Genomic DNA, 23,947 nt, shown 5'->3' on the forward strand with positions numbered 1-23,947 from the left:
AGATTTCACGATCGCTAACGCCTAGCTATTAAATGTTTAGACTTCATCACATGCATTCTGTTGGCTTGTCTTTCATTTGACCCTACTTGTATCTTAAATCATAATTTGGAGAATAAGTTTGATCAATTATTAATTAAAATCTTTTTAAAAAAACATGTTTATATACATATATATCAATCAATATTTATATATGTAATTTGTTTTAAAAAAAAGTGAAACATGATAAGTATTTTTTGGAATACTGAAGCTTGCTAGGGAGCATTATGTTTTTCATTATAAGAGTGTCATTAGCACCTAACAATTGGTGTGTGACCAACGAGGGTTGTGGTTGAATCCTTACTCAGAGATCTCGGGTTCGAGTCTCTTTGCATATGGAGTCGTCTTTGTAAGGGAACGTTTGAGCCACCAATGTGGGACTTCCTGGCACAAATTCGGACAACACGGGTTGTGGTGGAGTGGTAAGTACTCCTTCATATCCTTGATCGGAGATCTCTGGTTTGAGTTCCTCTGCATCCAGAGTTGTTTTTGTAAGGGAATGCTTTAGCCACCAATGTGGGACTTTCCTATACGAATTTAGACAACAAGGGTTGTGGTGGAATGGTAAGTACTCCTTCATATCTTTGATCGGAGATCTCGGGTTTGAGTCTTGTAGCATACGGAGTCGTTCTTTTTAGGGAGCGTTTTACCCCCAATTTGGGACTTCTCAATGTGAATCTGGATCTAGTCGGACTCCAATGTGGATACATACCGAACACCCAGTGAAAAAAAAAAAGTGGTGTGTGAAATGAATATTTCATTTTAGATAATTAAAGGGGGGAAAATGAGTCATTTGTTTGGTTCACAGAACATATTATACATGAAATCATGATTAATGTAGAATTTGATGGTGAAATTATTAGTAACTGAATATCACTAAATATTAAGGGGACTAAACCAGAAGACCCATAAACTTAGTGGTCCAAAATTTCAATTCACTCAAATCTACTATAGCAACTATATTGGGCCAGTTACTTTTTAGTTTCAATCAAATATGGACCACTAAATTTAATTTAAACTAACTTATAATTATAGGAACTAATTAAGGGTAGTTTTATACATGACATAAAAGTTTGTGGTCCCTTTTTCCATTTCTTTAAAATTAAATTACTCAATTAGAAACTAGACAAGGAAGAAGAGGACAGGGAGGCAATAAGTCAATGTCAACAGCTGTAAGAAAATAACCAAGACTAGACCATAGCCTATCGAGTTCGATCGAGTTAGATGATTTTTTATGTATATATAGTAGATTATATTCACGAGAAGTATACATTCATTTCCTGCAAAACCCTGCATGGTTCTTGTGTTTATGTTGTGTTGCATAAACTATAGGGCATCTTCCTCCCACCCCCAACCCCTATCACCCCCACCCACCTCCACCCCACAAAGAGAAAGAAAATGCCCCACTTTTCTTATATACCTTAAAATGCTTCCTCAAATAGGTCATACCATTTGTTCTATCATATTTTTGCTTTTTAATTTCTTGAATCTATTTCGGTCCGTAAGTTCAGAATACATAAACTTCAAATCCTGATTCTGTTTCGTGTTTTTGTATCTGTATGTTGGTTTTTGAGAGGTTAAAGCTGCCAGCATGATCTGGTAAGAACAAAATCCAATTATTTTTCATCTATATTTTCTTACAAAGAAGAAATGAATTTAAAGTTGATTTTTAGAAAAAAATATAAATTCTTGAGGTTTTTAATTTCCTTCTTTTGGATTTGAAAAAAGAAAATTAAATTTTGTAAGGATTTATTTCTTTGAAGAAAATATAGATAGATAGCTTTGGTTCCATCAGGTCATCTAGCAGCTTCAATCACTCACCAACAATACACACAAAGGAAGAAAAAAAAAGAGCATCTAATTTTCACTTAATTCTCAATCACATTCATTTATCTCAGGTAATTATTTCTCTAATCTTTTTATTTTATGTAATTTTATTTTTTACTGTTGATTATCTTCTTCCCCCTTTTTTTTTCTCTTCTCAGAATGTAACATTATATTTTATTTTCATCTAATACAATATATAACATATAATGATGAATAGTCAGGTGAATTCGGGACTCAAATTTTATGGATTTTAGAATTTAAATTTTATGGATTTAATCTTCAGGTGTTTAATGTCTATTATTCATTCAAACTTACTATTTATTTTAATTTTAATGGATTTTTCTAATATATAGAAATTCATGTTGTATTTTGAAAATATTGAATTCAGATGAATCTGTGATTGATGATGGCTTCTGATGACTTTAAATTTGAATTTGAACTTTAATTAGGCATGTGAAATTTCCAAATATATAAGGCAACAAACTATTTAGGGTTCTACTTAACTTTTTCTGTGAATTTTAATCCATTGAGTGTACCTTGTGTGGGTGTGGGACTGTGATTGTTTGTTTGTGTGATTTTCTATGCAGATAATACTCCTCGGTACACTATATTAAAATAGATATTTATTACTCCCTCAGTCCCTAATTGTTTGTCCACTTTTTCTTTTATAATTATCCCTAATTACTTGTCCATTTTGACAAATCAAGAAAGGATAAATTCTTTTTATTTATTATACCCTCAATTAAATGACTAATTATTTTGAAAAATGTAGAACTTTTCATCCCTCAGTCCCTAATTGCTTGTCCACTTTTTCTTTTATAATTATCCCTAATTACTTGTCCATTTTGACAAATCAAGAAAGGATAAATTCTTTTTATCTATTATACCCTCAATTAAATGACTAATTATTTTGAAAAATGTAAAACTTTTCATCAACTTCATAATTAATAGGGGTAAAATGGTAAACTCACTATGTCATTAATTATTTTCTTAATAGCTGTGTCAATTCAAAAGTGGACAAGTAATTAGGGACAGAGGGAGTATTACTTATTTAGTTTGAAAAATGAAAAATTTAATTTATTATTAATTAATAACTATAATCTTTTGCAATGAATTTTTTAAAATATTAAATTTATTATATTTAAAAGGATAATACAAAAAAATGTTATTCTGTTTATTTAAGGATTGTGTCATGCTAATACTGGACAAATAAAAACGGAAAAGTGTATCGATTGAGCCAAGTAATTAAAAAAAAAGTTTAAAACAGATTCCCAAGACACGAGAAAGATATGATATTGTGCTAGTAATTTTTATCTTATGGTATTCAATTACATAATGACAACTGTACTTTTGTTATATATGTGGAAATTATAATATGGTAATACCTAATTAATTAATGACCTCATAAAAGTTTAGTGAATGGTGCACCTTATTTTTTTAAAAAAAACTATTACAAATTCATTTGTGGTAGGTAAAACATTGATAAGATTTCCATTATTTAGTGCCTTGCTATTATTTACATATCACCACCTAACAATAACTATTTGAAGAATAAATATGTCCGCGTAAACTTGTCATTCTTGTGTTTGTTCAACTGTTTAATTAATTTCTTCATGTTACCATTTTGGCATATTATTATTGAGTTTGAATTATATAAACATATATAATCATGTCACTTATAAGATGATAAAAAAAAAAAAAATGTATAGGTAAATTTTTATTTATAAATATGGTGACTAGCATGTCGATGTCCCGTGGTCCCTTGGAAAAAAACTCAACATCTTTTGGTTTAATTCATCGGTGACTCTTTAAAGTTGACACGATATTTCACTTAGACACTTTAATTGAGATATTGATGTTTATTTTAGACACCTCAAATAATATATATAAATATGTCTCGACTCGAGTTTGAGTCTACAAATTGAAGAGGTTTATTTCTTCATTCGTGTTTGTGGTTTTTTGCCTTTTGACTTTGAATTGGCTTAAATTGTACTCCCTCCGTCCACAATTGTTTGTCAGGGTAAGGTCATGCACATCCCTCAAGGAAAATTTAATACAAGATGTAATTTGACTAATATAACCCTACTATATCAAGAATACCAAAAGTCCACATAACTTTTCAATTGAACTACATAATCATTAAGGGCAGAATTGGAAAAAAGTGACTAATTATTTCTTGATTGTTTAAATTGACAATTAATCTTGGACATCTATTTTTAGTATACCTGCCAAACAATTGTGGACGGAGGGAGTACGTGATAATTAATCACTTTAGTATTAAGGGAAAAATTACGAGCTTTTTACATAAATGTACCCCACAGCAAAAGATTTTTTCTAGCTCAATGGTCGTATGTATATGAAATGTATTTTTATTGTATAAAGAATGTATAATTGTGTATATATATTAACATACTTTGTATATAGAGTAATATTTATATATTGTAGCAACTCATCTTCTTGAATGAGCAGTAATTATCTTTTCAATCCCAACCATCTTAAATCTCCTTTAAGCAGTTCTAAATTTTAGATATGAGTTCATCTCAATATTTCGAGTTTTTTGTTAATTCACTCAAAACAATTCACGTTTGTGGTAGGTCAAATTTTAAAATTTGAACTTCGAAGCTCTTCAATGAAAAAAAAGAAGTTCTTCAATGACAAATTTCAAAGGAAACCAGCTCAAATCTTTCTCTAATTAACAACTCAAATTTTAGATATGAACTTCTTTTGATATCTCGATTCTTTTGATATATTATTCACTCGAATCGATTCACGTGTTTGATAGAGAGTATAGAGGAAGGAAACAGAGAAAACAGATGAGGACGAAGGAGAAAAATAACTACATGGCTATATCTAGTAGTAAGTAATAAAATGATGATAGTTAAGTCATTTTTGGTTAAAACAATGATCGAAGGGTTATTTTGTTTGATTTACTCAAAAACAAATCATTAATTAATTCCCAAACCATTTAATTGGAGAAGAACTAAATCCTTACGCAACTATCAAGGGTTGTGGCGAAATAATAAATAATTCTTCGTCATTAATCAGAGGTCTCAGGTTTAAGTCTCCTTACGTACAAAGTCGTCTTTATTAAAGAGCGTTTTACCCCTAATGTGTGACTTCCCGACACGAATCTGGATTTTATTGGACTTCCACTGTAGATACCGCACACCAGGCAGGAAACCAAAAATCCGTGCGCGGTAGTGGTTGCATTTCGTCAGTAATCGTCTTATCCAGGTTTGAATTTCGAAGCCTATAAATTAAATTAGACTCTTGCTTAATTTCTACTAAAAGAAATCTTAACCACTAAAAATTGTATGTAATTTCTTCATTGTCACTGATTATCTTATCCACTATGTTGAATTTTGAACCCTAGCTATAAGGTAGAAATCTTGCCTAATTTTTTTTTCTACTAGTAGAAAATCTTAACCACTGAAAATTGTATGTAATTTCTTCATTTGTCACTGTCATTGTCATTAGACATTAGCTCTAATTAAATAGGATATATATATAGAGGAAATGTGAAGAACGTAACCTCTCTCTTATACACATTTGTCAATCTTGGGTTAATATGACTTGTGCTGCAGTTGAATTTTGGACTTTCCTAGAATTTCTTAGAATTAAGCTAACGTCTGGTCATAGATTTTGCATTAGATTTTAAAATTTTATTTTTAAATATTTATTTCCATGAAACTTGATTAGATATTGAAAATATATATATTCTCAAAAAAAAAAAGTCAAATTTCCAAAATATTGGTTCAGGTCGGTGTTCGGGAGATATTTCATGTCCATTTGATCACAAAACTTCAAAAAAAAATAATATGCATGTCCAAACACAATTTGAAGTTTCTAAAATCACAATTTTAAAAATTCAAATTTTCAAATTTTAAGTTTTAATTTAAAAACCTATATATATAATCAAACGAGAGTTCATGATTTCTCCTATTTAAAAAGACGTTTCTTTTTCATAATTTATAGCCTGAAATGAATAGTGAAATATAATATCAAATTTTCTAAGACTTATGGACTGCATGCATTTTCCCTCATTTTTGTTAGTGCATAGCAAGAGAATACTTTCCTTGATTACTTAAAGAATCCCAATATAAAAGCTTTGTATAAATCATGAGTAGTAAAATGTTTATTTTGTGAAAAAGCTTTACATACACTATATTACTACTATTATTATAATTCTACAAGTATAATATAACGTACGTTCATTTTATATATAATGTCTCGAAATACAAATTTAATAGAAAATTATAGAAAAGAGATGAAAAAAAGATCTGATAAAGATAATGTACGATTTCTCTCTATATATATACTATGAAAATCATAAGTTAAAAATTTGCATCGACTTTCAACGGACTTGTATTCCCAATAAAAGCATCTACTTAGTCGAATAGTGAGTCATTTAAAGAGATAATCTTTTTTATATCATTGCACAAATCCAAATAGGCATGTGTGTGTTTCCCCATTTTGTGGCACCTTATGATCTCTCTTGTTATAAAACTGTGATTGATCTTGGTAAGCAATCTCTTTTCTGACTTTAATAATAAAATAAACCATTTTAGCTAAGTATTTTATGGGTGTGCGTGCGCCTAAATGGCACAATTCGAGTAAAAAGTCTAGTTTACTTCACTCTAAGGGATCATTTGGTAGAGTGTATAAGAATAATGCTAAATGAAGTGTATTAATTAGTAATGCTTGCATTAGCAATGCATGTATTAGTTATGCTTGCATTAATTATACATAGATTATTTTAATGCATTGTATGGTTTGATGCATTAAAAATAGTATGTATGACATTAAAAAAATTATTTACAAAAATACCCTTGACTTTTATGGTGGAAAAGATGTAAAAAAGGTTTTGAGGGGTAAGTGGGTCTTTTATCATATTAATGCATGCATTAAAATCATTGCATTGCTAATACCTAGAAATTCATGGTATTAGCAATGCACTCCTTAATACACAATAGAGTGTATAACTAATGCAAGTATTAGTTATACATACGTTGAAAAAGAGTACCAAACAAGGTACCAATAATACACAAGGCTAATACATGCATTATTTTTCTAATACACTCTACCAAACGACCCTTTAAAGTGTAGAAATGGTTCCAAATGGCCTATATTGGCTCCAAACATATTCCTCCAAAATAAAGTACTTTAAAAAAAAAAAAGTAAAATGGTTTCAAATGGCCTATCATTGCAGACTTTATCACTACCTCGATCCTCAACTCAAGTGCATCAAACTCAAGTATAAGAAGGATGAAAACAATAAAGAAGCATATATATATACAGTGGCGGAGCCAGAATTTCGCCTAAGGGGTACCAAAATATAAAGAAATAAAATTGTGTAGAAGTCAAGGAGTGTCAATGTGTAATATATATACATAACAAAAATATTTTTATTCTAGCTATACAATGTAATTTTCCGATGAAGGGGTGTCGGTCGACACCCCTTAATTACATGTGGCTCCGCCACTGTATATATACATAGCAATCAATACGAAAAATAGTGTAAAGTTCACAAGAAAGAATAATAACATTAGCAAATACTCCCTATGTCCCTATTTACTTGTCCATATTTTCTCTTTTAGCTGTCCCTATTTACTTGTCCATTTTGACAAATCAAGAAAGGACAAAAAAAAAATTTCTATTATACCCTCATTTAAACTTCTTGAAAATTTCTAGTAAGTTGTAATTCATCCTTATTGGAACTAGACAATACATTTATTATACTTGGGGAGTTACATAATCCTTTAAGTTACCCATAAAACATTTCGTTAGTTTATGAGTAAAAATTTTGAATAATTTTTTAACTCAAAAAAATGGATAAAAATAAACTTGAAGTTTCAACTAATACTCCTATCAAAGTAGAAGGCTCACTTATATTGATTGAAGATCCAAAAATTATTGAAGTCAAAAATTTAAAAAGGAAAGATGAAGATCAAATAGAAGCATTAGAAGATTCAAAGGGAAAAATTAAGCATATTGCAGCAGGCAAATTTGATTTGAACAAATTTCCTGAAGAAGGAGAAGAGATATTTGACGATCTAGAATTACAAAAAACATTTGGTAAAATGTTGAAAATATTACTTCCGAAATTTTACTAAGAGAATGAGTTTTGTGTAGGCATCATAATTTCGTTCATTCTCTGTTCCAATTACATTATGGCTACGAGCCTCCAAAAAATTGTAAAAGTGTGTTATAATTTATTTCACTTGAATTTAAAGAAGTGACTGTAATTTTGAAGTGAAAATTTGTCATAAATACAGTAAACAAACTTATGAACTTCGCAGAGCATTGATTAGTTATCTTGAGTTATTTATTTTGAAATTGTAAATTGTACTATAAGGGTAAAATTGTAACTTCACTATGCTAATCATTATTGCCTTAATATGTGTGTCATTTCTAAAGTGGACAACTAAATAGGGACGGAGGGAGTAGTATGTTAATCGAAACATAATAAACAATATATGTCAAGAACTATAAGGAACCTTTGCAAGACAAGATAACACTCTACCCCTACTAATCTTACGCGATATGTGATGTTACATTGGGCAGTAATGTGAAAAGTCAAGACACTAAAATCATTTCGAAAGCTGGATTGACTGCATATATAGATTGGAAAGATGATGATTGTACCAAACGTTGGTGGTGATGATTCAGATGAGAATGAAGCATGTAACATATATTAATGCAAATATTGGAGATAATGAAGGTGGGGATATGAGAGGTAGAAGCACTAGAGATGGTGATGTAGGTCAGAGGTAGAGTCAGAATTAGGAATTTATTGGAGGTTTTAAATTTTAGGATAGAAGAGAAAAATATTACAAAGCATGCATTTTTTGTTGATATATAGAGGGGTTCGAATCCACAATACTAGTGTGAAAAGCATTTTCACCGCCCTTCCTTACCACTGAACTATCAATTAATTTTGTTAGAAAATTTACAAATTCATATAAATATATATAATATATATATCTATATATTTAATTTTCTAATATAAATACAGAATTTAGAAAAAAGTTAAAGAATTTGTCCGAATCTACGAACCCCTACCTAGCTTTGGTGGTAGAAGTGGTGCTACAAGTATGGTCGGAGAAACTGGCCAACTAGTTTTCTAAGTTTTAACTTCCTGAATTTTGATTGTAAATCTTATGAAAATAAACTTGGTGTAGAACTTATGTTTTTGTTCTGATCGATCTCCTTGACTTTAGATTTAGTTTTATATTTTTATTCTTAATCATCTCAATTCTTAGTTATTTTATAAGGTATTAATATTTATTTTTGAACAAGATATACATTTCATGTGTATGGTTCATGTGGTTTGTCACTTACTTCTAAGTGACTTACAATGATTTATTTGTATGTAAAATCTTAACAATTAAATCAATAACGATCAATATTTCAGTGATACTATAACAATTTATCATGTATACAAAGTAATAACCAAAAAATCAAATTGAATTTAGTTAAGCAAATGACTATTCAACAAATTAATTAGTACTCCCTCTCTGTCCCAATTTGTATAACTCACTTATTTTGGTCAATTTAAAAAAGAATAACACGTTTCTATATTTAGTAGTAACAATTTAACTTTAAAATATTCATTTTATCTTTAATGAAATGATTTATAGTCACACAAAAATTTATGATTTATTTTAGACCATAAATTTTAAAAGTCTTTCTTTTTTAAATTTCGTAATAAAGTAAACTAGCTCATATAAATTGAGACAGAAGCAAATTTTTCACATACTAAAATGAAACCATTTTCTATTTTATTTCACTGACATATTTTCTGAACGATGCGATTTTTTAATATTGTGAATACTCTTGTGATGCCTTTATCTACTTTGAGGGTAAAATAGTAATTCGCTATGAAACGTACAATAAAAATTGTGATTAGACTTCAGATTCTCTGATCACTTTCCGTCAACTCCACGGCTCTTCTCCGCCATCAATCGCCGCATACCTCCGCCTTCCCTTTCCTTATCCAGAAAAAAACCCTAAAGTTCACCCTATTTCTCATTCAATTTCATTGAATTAAACTCTAAATTTACCGTTTGTTTCACTTTTTTCTTCAATTTCTGAAATCTGCAATTTGACGTTTGGGGAATGGCGATGTTAATAGAGGAGCTGATTAAGTCAATAGAGATGTGGCTGAAGCTGATCAAGAAGCCTCAGGAGTATATTGACCCGAACCTTGATCCAGTTCTGTTAGTTCCGGGTGTCGCCGGGTCGATTCTCAACGCTGTTGATAAGAAAACGGGTCGGACCGAACGGGTTTGGGTCCGAATACTTGATGCCGATCATGAGTTTTGTGATAAGTTATGGTGTCGCTTTGACCCTTCTACTGGTAAGTTAAATTTAGGATTTTTCACTAGCTATTTTGTAGTTATTGATAATTTCTGCTGTTGTGCTCTTAAAGGCTGTATGTTGATAGAGTATAGGGAAAGATGAAGCTGGTTTTAGGTGTTAAAGCTTGTATTTTGATGTTATTTATCTTATTTTTTTCCTTTTGGGTGTTATGAAACAGGTAAAACTACCAATTTAGACCCTGACACAAGCATTGAGGTCCCGGAAGACAGATATGGACTATATGCTATTGATAATTTGGATCCCGACATGGTTAGCTGCCTTGCACTAACTATGCGTAGTCATTGTGTTGAAATTGTAGAAGGTTATTTATTGAGTCATACATGATTGTCAATTCGGGAACCTAAGTATATAATCGTACTGGAGCAGTGCTGAGATTTGTGCCAGTGATAAATCAAAATAACCATTGTGTCACAAACTAAACAATAAAGCACTATAGATTAGGGTTTTACGTACTGAATCAGTGTTAAGAGGGATAGAAATTGGAATTACCAAAGAGAGGGAAGCGCTCAATCGTGTTTGAGCATTTCATCGTCCGTGTAACATTATTTTGAACAATGGAGTATTCTTGTAGACTTGTACATGTATTTCAAGGTAATACTTTAAGCATTGGATTGGTCAGGTGTAGTTGATCTAGATCTTCGACTTGCTTTTCAGCTAAGAGATTCCCAGTAAGTTCTTTCTCGTTAGAGACACAGCAAGGACAATTAAGTTTCTTTCACCTGCTAATGATGAACTATTTGAAGGGAATAAGTGGACACATTACGGTTTTTAGAAATGCACACAGTAAACAGCATAGATAATTCATTGAACAAATCAGTCTAAGTTCTTTCTTTAGTTTTATTGAAAAGAGAAGTTATTACAAAGAGGAGTCATTTTATAAAGTTCCTTACCATTAAGGGTGACACGAGGTAGAATGCAGTAAGTTTAAAATCCTTCTGATGTATAGGGGAAATAAACGGTCAGGGGGGCTGCAATGGATTAGGGGGCAGGACAAAAGTGCTATAATTCTAGAACCTTCAAGTACAAGAGAGAATGAAGGGTTTGTGTCTGGAAACAAATTGATTTTTTTCATAATGATTCAGTTGTATGTGCTAAAATATTAAAGTCAATATTGTAATGACTTTTTTATGAAATCAGAAATTTGATTTCTTCACCTCGTCCTCTTTTGCAGATTGTGGGGTCTGATTGTGTGTATTATTACCATGATATGATAGTTGAGATGCTCAGCTGGGGTTACCAAGAAGGAAAAACACTATTTGGGTTTGGCTATGATTTCCGGCAGAGCAACAGGTAGCTGCTGGTCATTTAATAGATATTGAACATGATTTCCAGTAAATGTTTTCCCTGTTAACGATCACCATGTGTCACTAATTTTATGTGTTTCTTAATCCTCCTTGAAGAACTGAAATAGAGATGTCTTTTACAGATTTAATCCTTTTCTTAACAATATATAACCACATACTCTCAATGTGGTGTTTCTCCATTATCATATCTTAATATTGTTTACTATCTAAATTTAGTGGGTGACTCACTCAGACATTGCTATTACATACTCATATTTTGTGTTGAAGACGTTTGCCATGTGTTAATGCTGAAAATTTTGCTTTATCCATTTTTTTTTCCCTCCAGGCTTCAGGAAACAATGGAGTGTTTTGCTCAAAAGCTAGAATCCATACATACTGCATCAGGAGGCAAAAAGATAAACATCATAAGTCATTCTATGGGTGGTCTTCTGGTTAAATGTTTCATGGCTCTCCACAGTGATGTAAAGCCTCCTCTCCCTTTCTTTTTGTATTTCTGCCCTGCTACTTCACTTCCTAACCACTCTTCTTGTCCGCTTCACTTCCTTACCACTCTTCTTGGCCCTAAAAATATTTATTTTAGTTTTAATCTTTTAATGAATGTCGTATTTGCAGATCTTTGAAAAATATGTGAAGAATTGGATTGCAATAGCTGCACCATTCCAAGGTAAGCAACTCTTTGTCATTTCAAGTAAGCTGCATGGTATCCTAATGATGTCTCCACATGTTTTTTAGTTTAGGCAAGGTATATATTCCTGATTAACTTTTCTAAGATTTCTTTGGAAGTGTTAAACTTCGTCTATCTATTCATATACATGTTATCATGTTACATATACACTTGGTTTGGGCTTGAGACTTCCATGTTGGAGGTCTCAAGTTCGAAACCCCTTGCCAACGAAAGCAAGGGGTTTGCCTTCTGGGTCGAGCGCGTCGTACCAGGCTTGCCTAGTGTGGGTTACCTCGCTTGTGTGGTTTGCGAGCTATTGCATAGGAGTGAGGACTTTACCCTGTGCACATCCAAAGGATAGCGGTTGCGGGTTTCCCTTGTCATAAAAAAACACTTCAAATCTCTGTAAATATAGTATTATTTCTCTCTGCCCCCCCTCACTCTTTTATTTTTTAGGAGGTTGAGGGACCAACAAAATAGATGTATAACTAATGAAGTAGTATTCACTGCAGTGTTGAGCATAGGAAATGTATCATGCTAGTTCCTCATTACACTGTTTAAATTATGCCAAAGAGCTTAAAAAAACTTGAACATCCATTTTTTATATCTCAACACATCTATATCAACAACTTTTTCTTCGGTCCTTTTTTCTCTTTTTCTCTTTAAAGAAAGGTAAGAATTTCTCGTCTGTTCTGCTCTGCACTTTTTTTTTGATAAGATAAGTGGTATTAATAACAGCATTAGGAAGATGCATAATTTACAAGATATGGCATTTGAGCTTACAAAAAAATCTCTAGCTAACTATACAAACTATCTAAGCCAGAGCTAATGAGTTAGTAAAATCCTGAAGTTGTTCTGCATTAACAGCAGGATACACAGTGCACCTAGTCTTCAAAATGCCTAAAGCAGTTGACTCTCCATCAAAACATCTCTTGTTCCTCTCTAACCAAATACACCAAAAAATACAAGCAGGTATTCCAGATCTTCTTGATGGCTTTGTCAACTTTCCATAGACTCCAACTCTCATATGCATCCTTAACAGTGAGGGGTGTGGTCCAATTGATGCCAGAGAGACAAAAAAACATGCTCCATAATTTTGAGGCCACCTCACAATGAAGAAGAAGGTGTCTGGGGGTTTCAGCCTCTTTTTTGCACATATAGCATCTGTTTGGGAATTGGATTTTTCTTTTCTTTATGTTGTCTTGGGTGAGACATGCCTCATATAGAGCTATCCAGGTAAAAAAAACTACCTTAGGTGGTAGCTTGGTCCTCCAAATGAGTTTCCAGGGCCAGTTAGCTATCACGGGGTTTCTAGAGCACAACTGTTGATACCCTTCCTTGACTGTATAAACTCCTTTCTGGTGTCCCCATTTGAGCTTATCAGCTGCCTGGAGATTAATGTGACAATGTTGTAGTCTAGCAAAAAGGTCTACCAGATCATTCACTTCCCAATCGTGCATATTTCTTCTAAATCTTATATCCCAATTGATCCCTTCTCTATTAGCAGCAATAATAGAATTGGGATCTTGAGCAATTCTAAACAAATCTGGGAAATCCTCCTGAAGAGTGGTATTTCCAAGCCATTTGTCTGTCCAAAATTTTAGGAGTACACCATTGCCCAGTTCAAAGTAAGCATTCTGATCAAATGTAACCCACAACATCCTAATACTCTTCCACAGTCCCACTCCGTAAGGAAGTGTAGTAATATTTGAGCACCATTGATTCAGCCTTCCATGCTTAGCTATGATGACCTCTTTCCAGAGCCCTGCGTCTTCCAAGTTGTATCTCCAAAGCCACTTCATCATCATACTTTTGTTGTGGGCTGCAAGGTTCTTAATGCCAAGACCTCCTTGGTATTTTGGTTGTGTGACCTTCTCCCATTTGATGAGATGAAATTTGTGTTTCTCCCTGTTGCCTTTCCAGAGGAAGTCCCTTCTTATCTTGTCAATCTTTTCTATAACCTCACTTGGCATTGGGAGCAAGGCCATGTAATAAGTAGGTAAACTGTCTAGAACACTATTGATAAGTGTTACTCTACCACCAAAGGAGAGGTATTGCATTTGCCATGTTGCCAACCTCTTCTCAAACTTTCCAATAACCCCTGTCCAAATTTCAGTGGATTTATGCTGAGCACCCAAAGGAAGACCCAAATAAGTGGAAGGAAATGAGCCAATGTTGCAGCCCATGATATCAGCCAGCTCCTCCAGATTTAAAACTTCATTAACTGGGTAGATAGTGCTCTTTTGCATAATCATGTGTAAACCTGAAATAGCTTCAAAAATAAACAAAGTTAGATTAAGCTGCATCACTTGTGATCTTTCAGCACCACAGAAAATCAATGTATCCTCTGCATAGAGCAGATGCGATACATTAGCTTGAGATGTCGGATCTCTTCCTATCTTAAATGGCTCAATCCAATGCAAAGAACTTGCTTTCTGAATCATTTTGCTGAGGCCTTCCATTGCCAAGATGAATAAGAATGGTGAAATAGGATCACCCTGTCTAATCCCTCTTTGGGGAGGGAAGAAACCCACAGGTGATCTATTCACCACTATAGAATACTTGACTGTTGTGATACTGAATTTCATCCATCTTATCCATCTTTCGCCAAACCCCATTTGCCTCAGGATAGTAAGTAAGTATGACCAGCTTACTTTGTCAAAAGCTTTCTCAATGTCTAGCTTCACTAGCAACCCTAGTTCTCCACTCTTTATTTTCCAATCTAGAGCTTCATTAGCAATGAGGGCTGCATCTGATATTTGCCTTCCTCGAACAAATGCATTTTGGCTTCCAGAAACCAATTTTCCAATCACTGTTTTGAGCCTGTTTGCCAGAAGCTTTGATGTTATCTTGTAAATGCTGCTAATAGGGCTGATTGGTCTATAATCTCTAAGCTCAATTGCCCCTTTCTTTTTAGGAATCAAGGATATGAAAGTGGCATTTACAGATTTGACCATGTGGCAGTGTTGGTGGTAGTGTCTCAATGCTTTGATGATCTCGTACTTGATAATCTCCCAGGCATGTTGGAAAAATGCCATGGTAAAACCATCCGGCCCCGGAGCCTTATCAGGAGCACAACTTTTAATAACTGAGAAGATCTCTTCCTCTTCAAACTCCCTTTCCAGCCAAGTACTTTCTGCTTCAGAGATTCTAGCTAAATTCTCAAATCTAGCCAATGGTCTCCATGGTTCATTTTCTGTATACAGATGCTGATAGTAGCTCAAAATTTCCTCTTTGATCTCTCTTTTATCCTCAATTACATGCTCCGCTATTTTTAGCTTATCAATAGAATTGTACCTTCTATTAGCATTAGCCACTCTCTGAAAGTACTTAGTGTTCCTGTCCCCATCCTTAAGCCATAAACATCTTGACTTTTGTCTCCATGAAACCTCCTCAATCTTTGCTAATTGTTCTAAATGTGTCTGCAAGTTAATCATTTGAGCATTTTCAGCCTCGGAAAGGATTCTGCCTTCAGAAGATTGTTCTAGATTAGTGAGGTCATTCAAAGCCTGGCTTCTTTGTTCTTCCAACTTCCCAAATACCTCCTTATTCCAAGTAGAGATATCCTTTTTTAGATATTTCAACTTTTGTACTAGAACGAAATCAGGACTGCCCTCTACTTCATAGCTACTCCACCAGTTTTTAACTGAATCAAGGAACCCCTCAGCCTGTAACCACATGTTTTCAAACTTGAAGTAGGATGAGCTAGAGTCCCATTCCCCACATTCAAGCATCAAAGGTTTGTGGTCAGATATTACTCTAGGAAGGGCCACTTGCTTTATTGTCTTAAAACTGTCATTCCACTCTGATGAGATCAAGAATCTATCAATTCTCAATGCCTGCAAAAGCCCAGTTCCTCTTGACCATGTATATTGCGCTCCTCGCAGAGGTAAATCCATGAGTCCTAAATCTAGTATGGTTTCTGAGAAGTTCTCCATGGCTCTAGTCCTTCTATGACAGTTGAATTTTTCGTAGTCAAATCTGCACACATTGAAATCTCCTCCCAACACCCATTGACCATCCCAAGTGCCCCTAATCGAGGCTAGTTCATACCAAAGATCCTCCCTTTCGCTGTTTGTATGTGGTCCATACACTCCTGTATAGCACCATCTGAATTGTTCCTGGATACTCTCTAAAATTACAGAGACTGAGTAGGTTCCTGGTTCAATGTTGACACTTTTCCAGAACCTTTTATCCCACAAAATTATGATTCCCCCCCTGGTACCGTTTGCTTGTAATTCTGCCCAGCTGGCCCATCTGTTCCCCCAAAGAGAATTGACTAGTTGTTGTGACCAATCCTCAATTTTAGTTTCTTGAAGACAAACTATGTCAGCCTTCCACTTCATTAATAGAGACTTAATGGTACTCCGCTTCCTACTGTCATTCAGACTCCTGACATTCCAACTGAGAATTTTTATTCTCATCTGGATTGTGCTTTGTGACTCCTACCCCTCGCCTTGATTGGTTCAACATCTTGATTTAAACCCGAAGATAACCTTTTTAATTCAGTTGCCCCTTTTTTCTTCTTCATCTTCGAGTCACCTTCTGATGATGAAACCCTCTATTTAGCCTGATCTTGTCTTCGTTGATCCATTCTGAGAATCATGCCCAGTAATTCATGCTCAAATCCGATAGCATTAACGCCGAAAGCTTTGCAAGCCTTAACCATGACTAACTTTGTCAATTTAGAAGTAGAGATGACTGAAGGAGTATGTATAACCTGCTGACCAGGGATACCTTCACCATGCCAAGGAAGAGGAAGATGATCATTATTACGGGAGATGGATGACTGATCTGAGTCAGTAGCAGCATCAATGAGACATGTAATTTGCTTTGGAATTTCAAGAGATTGATCTTGAAAGTCGTGCAAAGATAAAGAATAAGTACTCCCCTCGTCTCCTTCGTCATCCGCTTCACAGTTGCTATGGCAGTCAAAGTCCTCATTATCGAACACCACTCGCTGTCGTTCTAAGGCTTGTAGGTCAAAGGTAATCGGGTCTAGAAACTCCCGAGCAGGAGAACATCGTGAGTTAAAAATACAAGGATCTTGGGCCCTGGGTGTCCAAGTATTTTTCCTCTTATTATTTCTTTTATCCTGATTTGGGCCTCTTTTGAAAAAAGCCTTACCTTTATATCCTGATGGCCCAGCTTTAGAGTTAAAGTCAGCCCTTTTTCTTATTCCATTGATATTAGTGTTTGACCCCACTATTTGATTAGCTGGCAAATTTGAATCAACTGTGAAGGGCACGTGCTGTGCCAGAGGTCTGACCACTGTGTTGACTTCTGCTTTCCTTGAAAACCCCGCCTCTTCTTCACCGACCTTCCTTTTTCCTTTCCGGTCAGCTTGTTCACCGGTGTCCCATAATTTTGTGTGAGCATCAGGAATCACCCAAATTTCATAGCTTAAATCAGCAACTTTTAACTCCAATTTACATGGTAGGTTTCTGTTTTTGTCCTTGATACAGATTCTCGCCCAAAGTAAATTGGATCTTTTCTTTGTGTCTTCATCAATATCAACATAACCACCACATAGTTCGCCGATCTTTTGGAATGAACTTTTAGACCAAGCATGTAATGGGATTCCGAAGGCTTTGATCCATCGATCTCCCAATGGTAGCACCTTCGTGTCCAGATCAACTAGTGGAGACCACCAGTCCAACGATAGTCTCCGGCCATTCCAAAACCAATCGCCCGCCTTGACTCTGGCTGCTTCTTGCCGTGATGGCATTTCAAAGAGAAAAATTTAACCCAGGCAATTCAGAAGCTAGTCCATAACTGGCAGGGCAGTACCAAATAAAATAAGAGATGTCTGTGGTTCTCTTATCTCCTTAGTTCACAAAAAGAATCTACTGCAAATCTGAAGCCTCTTATCCTCAAATTTGACTAAGACATGAATCATGCCCAGCATCCAGTAAAAACAAGCTACCTTCTATGGCCCTTTAGGTCTCCAAATCATTTTCCAAAGCTATTATGGGGAGTTGCAGAATTCAGTTGCTAGACTTTTGTAACATGACTTCACATACAAGTTTTCACTTCTATAAGAAGCCCAAAGCAATGAGCTGGCACCATCTGTAGCTGAAATTTGAATACACCTGTTTTCTTCTGAAGTGTAACAAATATCCGTTCTCTGATCTACACTGAACCATCATTGCATTATTGTTAAATGGAAAATGTATAGAAGAACTTCGCTTTTAGAGGTGTGAGATCTTGCCACAAGTATTTCCAAAGCTTACTTTTCTTTCATCCCTAGCTTAGGTTTTGCCTTTTAAAGCAAATAGGCCACAGTTTTGCTGTCTGCTTCCTGACTCCTACCCATGGGAGATTATTGTTTAGTATTAAATTTGATACATCTTTTTGTAATGTTGAAAAAGGAAATGTTATGTTCTACTCCCTCCATCCCATATTAGTTGTCCACCTTACTATAAAGAGTTGTCCCAAATTACTTGTCAATTCACAAAATCAAGATATAATTAATTAAATTTTTTCCATTTTATCTTTACAATTTATTCTTTTTTGGAAGTGTAAACAAGTTTGTAAAGTTCCAAAAAGATTTCTTAAGGGGTAAATTAGTAAAACTACCCTTCTCATTATGATTTCTTTTTTTTTGAAATAGGTAACTTTGTATTCACACAAAAGACCTCATCAAGAAATTGATGAGGAGGGATTTACAAACCCCCTGGGGGTGCCATCATTTTCGAATCAAAAAACAAAAACCAAATTTTCAAAAATTTATAATTGTCCTATAAACTTCACTAAACTATCTACTTCCCCCACTAAATCTTGCTCACACCAAAAAAACAAAAGACTAAGGCATCTCATCTTGATCGTCTGGGAAGTTGACATTATGATTTCTTAAGGGGTTTGTTAAGGGGAAAGTTGACAACTAACATGGGAAGGAGTGAGTATTTTTTGATTTTCAATTTCTAGGTTAGTTTTTCTTTTTAAAAAAAGATCTTAATTTTAACTTACAAAAAATCAAGTTTAAATTTTATGTTAATCTATATGTCTAATTTCATGTATGAATTATCTTTTGGCATGGTTGTGTAACTGTCTATAGAATGAGAAGAAGACTTGTAGACATTGATTAGCAAAGAACGATGATGTAACGACATAAACGTAATCATATTTGTCAGTATTACTTATCAAAAAGAAAAGGTAATTATATTTGCCTATTGAGGCCAAACGCCATACTGTCTAGTAAACCGGTATGCAATAATCTATAAGTTCAATCTTTGAAGGCTCAGCCATTGAAACAGTTTTTGATAAATAGGTGAGATTGGTAAATGATACTCAAGTAAAGACTTATCTTAAATCCTATCTGCTTAATGTAGCTTAATCTTCTTGTAAGTTTATATATCATCCTTGTTGAGTATGGTATTCTAACATGTAATAAGGCCTTAGGCTATCACAGGAAAGATATTGGTAAGACAACAGTACTTTAGAGCTTGAACGCATACCTATAGGCTTAATTTTGATCAAAATCGAAATAAACCCAAAAGAAAATTGAAGAAAAGGATAATGTATGTAACAGATCTTGCTTTTGATATTTAAACATTTGGAGGCGAACAGTCTAATAGACTTAATTTTGTTTTCCATGAACATCTATGAACAGTTGGAGGCAAACAGTCTAATAGACTTAATTATGTTCTCCAGGACTATCTAGACAGTATTGTACAGAAAGCACAGATTGTACGGTACTATGATTTCAGATTGAGCTTAAATATCTAATTTTGATCTGCCTCGAAATGTTTCTACTGCTTCTTTACTGTTAGCCTTACTCACCCTTTAGAATGGTAGCGTTTCAGGATATTGATTGTAGGAGAATCTGCATTTTGTATAATTATGATGTTATCAATTTGGTGTGGAACCTTGGATCTGCAAGGGATAATATCCAATCTTTTAGGCTATAGTTTTGGAATTAATATCAGTGATTTTGTTTCTTAAATTCTTACATTCCAAATTATTGCAACTTTATTCCTCCGTCTCCTTGTAAGCTAAAGATCAATTAGTGGTGCTGGCATGGTTTATGGCGTTCTTTTGTGTCTTACGGTTTTTAATTTGATATTCTGATTGATGTGATTCGTTTATGTGGTTGATCACGTTACAGGTGCTCCTGGATATATTACCTCTTCATTATTGAACGGAACGTCATTTGTGCATGGGTGGGAAGAGAGGTTTTTCATATCCAAGTGGAGTATGCATCAGCTGGTTTGTGTTTCAACTCCACTTGAATTGCACTGTGATCTTTTCTCCCTTTTCTCTCTTCCCTCCATCCATTTGCGTACTTTGTTATCTAGATTTCTTGCACTGTTTTGTTAGACAGTGCTTAGTTCTGTGTCATGTATGCATAGTCAGTTTTTCTTCTTTGTTTCTGCCATCTTGTTGAAATTTGTGTCTAGATTTTTATATATGTTGGTCAATGTAAAACAGTAATTAATGATAGACGGAGGCACGGTTTTGCATATTTTATGAGGCTCTATGTTTCTTAATTTGATTAACCCACAGTGCTACTCATACATTCATAGGGGTGGTTTTGTTGATAATATGTTCTCCAATCTGATTATTAGGTGTGCCATTTGTCTTTTTCTTGGATAGTTTCTTTGATATCTATTTATTGGTTAGACTTCAGTTGCATATTAAAGCATCCATTATTGGGAATTTGTCTAGCAATATGGACAAGAGACTCGTTTGTAATTTTGTTAGCAAAAACTACTTTCTTTGATAGATCAATTACATCTGATATTTGGTCTTGCAGTTGATCGAGTGTCCGTCAATATATGAATTAATGGGGTGCCCTGATTTCCACTGGGAGCATGCACCACTTTTAGAAATTTGGAAGGAAAAATCTAACAGTAATGGAGAGTCCTCCGTTGTACTCGAGTCTTACTCTCCACTGGAAGCTGTATCAGTGTATGAGTTAGCTCTTTCAAACAACAAGGTGAGCTGGCCATGGAATAGAATGTCAAACAATTTATACTGAAAAGCTGGTTTTCATGAGGTCTCCTCATTGCAGGGCTTCTGTATAGGTTATAGACTTATCATTGAAGTAAAATGCATTTCCTTTTCCCCCTCTCTTGAGCTGTCTGTATATTGACCTTGAACCACACATTATTGTTGTTGTTTCATCTCTTTGGAAGTTGAACGGCAACTATAAAATTCATTTATCCATCTTTGCAGGTTACTTATAATGGAGAAAAAATTTCTTTGCCATTCAATCTGGAACTCTTGAAATGGGCTAATAAGACCCGAGAGATTTTGTGCCATGCAAAGGTTCCTGATAAAGTTAAGTTTTACAACATCTATGGGACCAATTATGAGACGCCTCATAGTGTCTGGTACTATTTCTTTCTTAAATATTTGGATCTCAATTTTTTATTTGTCTGAATATGGATGTGAATAATGAATATGTGTGTTTATATACTGTTTATAGTTCTAATTCATGGGAATCTGGTCACTGAATTGGCTTCTTTGCAGTTATGGAAGTCAGAATGCACCCATTTCTGATCTTCAACAATTACCATTTGTCCAGGTAACATTGTTTTATTTGACTTTGGACTGGTCTGACTGAATTATGTATTTTAATTTTTTCCTTTTGTCTTTTCCCACTGGTCTCTCTGACTAGCATTTTTTATGCATATTCACAGTCCAACTACATATCGGTTGATGGAGATGGTACAGTTCCAACAGAATCTGCGAAGGTATATGCTCTACATTTTGCCTCATGTGATCGTGATATGAATCTTTTATTTAATTACATTTCTAGAGAGATCTTTAATAATACTTTAGACCATCTTGTATGTTCTCTTTTGCTTGCCAAATTGGAACCAATGTATCATAGAATGTGGTATGTGTTGTTTTTAAGTTAAAAGGCGTCACACTTCCTTTCTTGAACTAGTGTTATATATTCTGCTTGGACTTGGGATGTAGTAGGGGGAGAATGGAAGGAAGGAAAGCCTAAAGCACATATTTGGTTATAGCAGATTCATTAGCCTAGGTCCTTTCATTTATTCTTAACATGTTGTGTTTAGGGTTAATTTGCAGTATAAACATTTCTTATCTTTATCATTCTTGCCTCTCTTAATTGCTCTTACTGTTAAAGATGTTAATTTGCACGAGATCTTGGCTTTAGTTATATGCCTAGTTACATCTTTAAAGTTGAGCATTTTTAGATCTGTCTTGTGTTGTTTTCTCTTGTATCTTTTCATTTCCTGCTTTTAGATGTTGGAATCTCACCAACGTTCACTTTGAATAAGTGCTCTGTTGAAAACCAAGTACCTTCAGGGACCAGGGTTTGGTTCGCTTTTAATTCCTAGTAATGTAAAAAAAAAAACGTTCAGATAGTAAGGTGCTTACCAAGAAGACGTGGATTCTTGGTTATTTCTTTGGTGCCTCAGAAGTTTGAGCCAGTGCTGTTTAAGGGCTGCCAGCACAATGTTCCTGTGTAAATGAGAAAAAAATGGAAGTAATTAAAAAAAAAAAATTATTTAAATTTGAAACTGTTGCCACCATTAGATTTTTCTGCTAACCTACCCTGCACAGTAATGTAAGAAGTGATTGTTTTTTCTCTGCTTTTATAACTACCTGATCCTGACAAATGTTAAAGTTATATGGTTTGATGTGCTATCCTTCTCAAGAAATATGGTTCAATGTGCTATACTTTCTGGCAGGCTGATGGGCTTAAAGCAGAAGCTAGGGTTGGAGTCCCTGGAGATCACAGAGGAATCATCTGTGACCGCCATGTGTTTAGAGTGATCAAGCACTGGTTAAGAGCAGATCATGATCCTTATTACAATCCAACCAACGATTATGTTATCCTACCCACTTCATTTGACATCGAAAGGCACCACGAGAAAGGCTTGGATGTAACTTCTCTTAGAGAGGAGTGGGAAATTGTTTCAGAAAGCCAGGATGGGAAAGAGAATGCAGATAGCGGAAAGACAAAGGTGGGTTCTATATCTGTCTCTCATGTTGGAGATGACAATACTACGTGGGAAGAAGCCCATGCGACTGTTATTGTCCACCCTAAAAGTGAAGGTAAGCAACATGTAGAGTTGAATGCCATGTCTGTCTCTGCAAGGGCTTGAAACTTATTTTACCATATGGTCAAAGGGGCTTTATTGTTTTATATCCATCTGTCTATTCTTCCTGATTTCTTCTGTATATACAAACTAGTCGTGTTCCTGAACAGAACCATGTATGTATGTATATATATGTGTGTGCGCGCATATTAACATTATCAAGTATGTGATGTGGATGAATCAAATAAGAAACTTGATTTCTTGTTCATCACTTGTTACTTTAAATGCCAATGTCAAATGTGAAACCACAACATGTGTTGATGATGCTAATCTTAAAAAAATCAACAATGGAGGAGTTCTAAACTCCATCTGAAAATGAAAGAGAAGTTAGTGAACGAATGAGTATCGAGAATAAGCCAGGTGATACGAGCAAACGCATATGGCTGTAAGGCGTGAAACGGAGTCTTTCAAGGTAAAATTATGAAGACAACTAAAGACTTCTTTGCAACTCAGTGAAAAGGTTGCAAAGATTCTAAAATAGTTTTGATCAATTAAACAAATGTTGTTACACCAATCAAAAAGTGATTGGTATTTTGAATTTGGAAAAGTTTGATAAAAACATATATTTACTTTTATTAAAAGGAACAACTACCTCCCTCATTTATGTAGAAGCTGAGGTTCATATACAGTTTCTGCTAAACACATGCAGTTACTCA

General features: G+C 34.3%; 1 protein-coding gene across 1 annotated transcript; it reads left to right on the forward strand.

Annotated features, from left to right (window-relative positions):
- Positions 1–9,790: 9,790 nt before the first annotated feature.
- On the forward strand, positions 9,791–23,502 carry LOC125836204 (lecithin-cholesterol acyltransferase-like 4). Its single transcript, XM_049515321.1, has 11 exons — positions 9,791–10,222; positions 10,403–10,494; positions 11,417–11,535; positions 11,875–12,010; positions 12,162–12,213; positions 20,321–20,421; positions 20,969–21,151; positions 21,391–21,548; positions 21,688–21,742; positions 21,858–21,911; positions 22,881–23,502. Exons 1-11 carry the CDS (start codon positions 9,982–9,984, stop codon positions 23,295–23,297), a joined length of 1,608 nt encoding a protein of 535 aa, XP_049371278.1. The 5' UTR covers positions 9,791–9,981; the 3' UTR covers positions 23,298–23,502.
- Positions 23,503–23,947: the final 445 nt, after the last annotated feature.

The sequence above is a fragment of the Solanum verrucosum genome, unplaced genomic scaffold (assembly GCF_900185275.1).
Source record: "Solanum verrucosum unplaced genomic scaffold, falcon-dt-bn FXZP01000278.1, whole genome shotgun sequence".
In the NCBI taxonomy this organism is placed as follows: domain Eukaryota; kingdom Viridiplantae; phylum Streptophyta; class Magnoliopsida; order Solanales; family Solanaceae; genus Solanum; species Solanum verrucosum.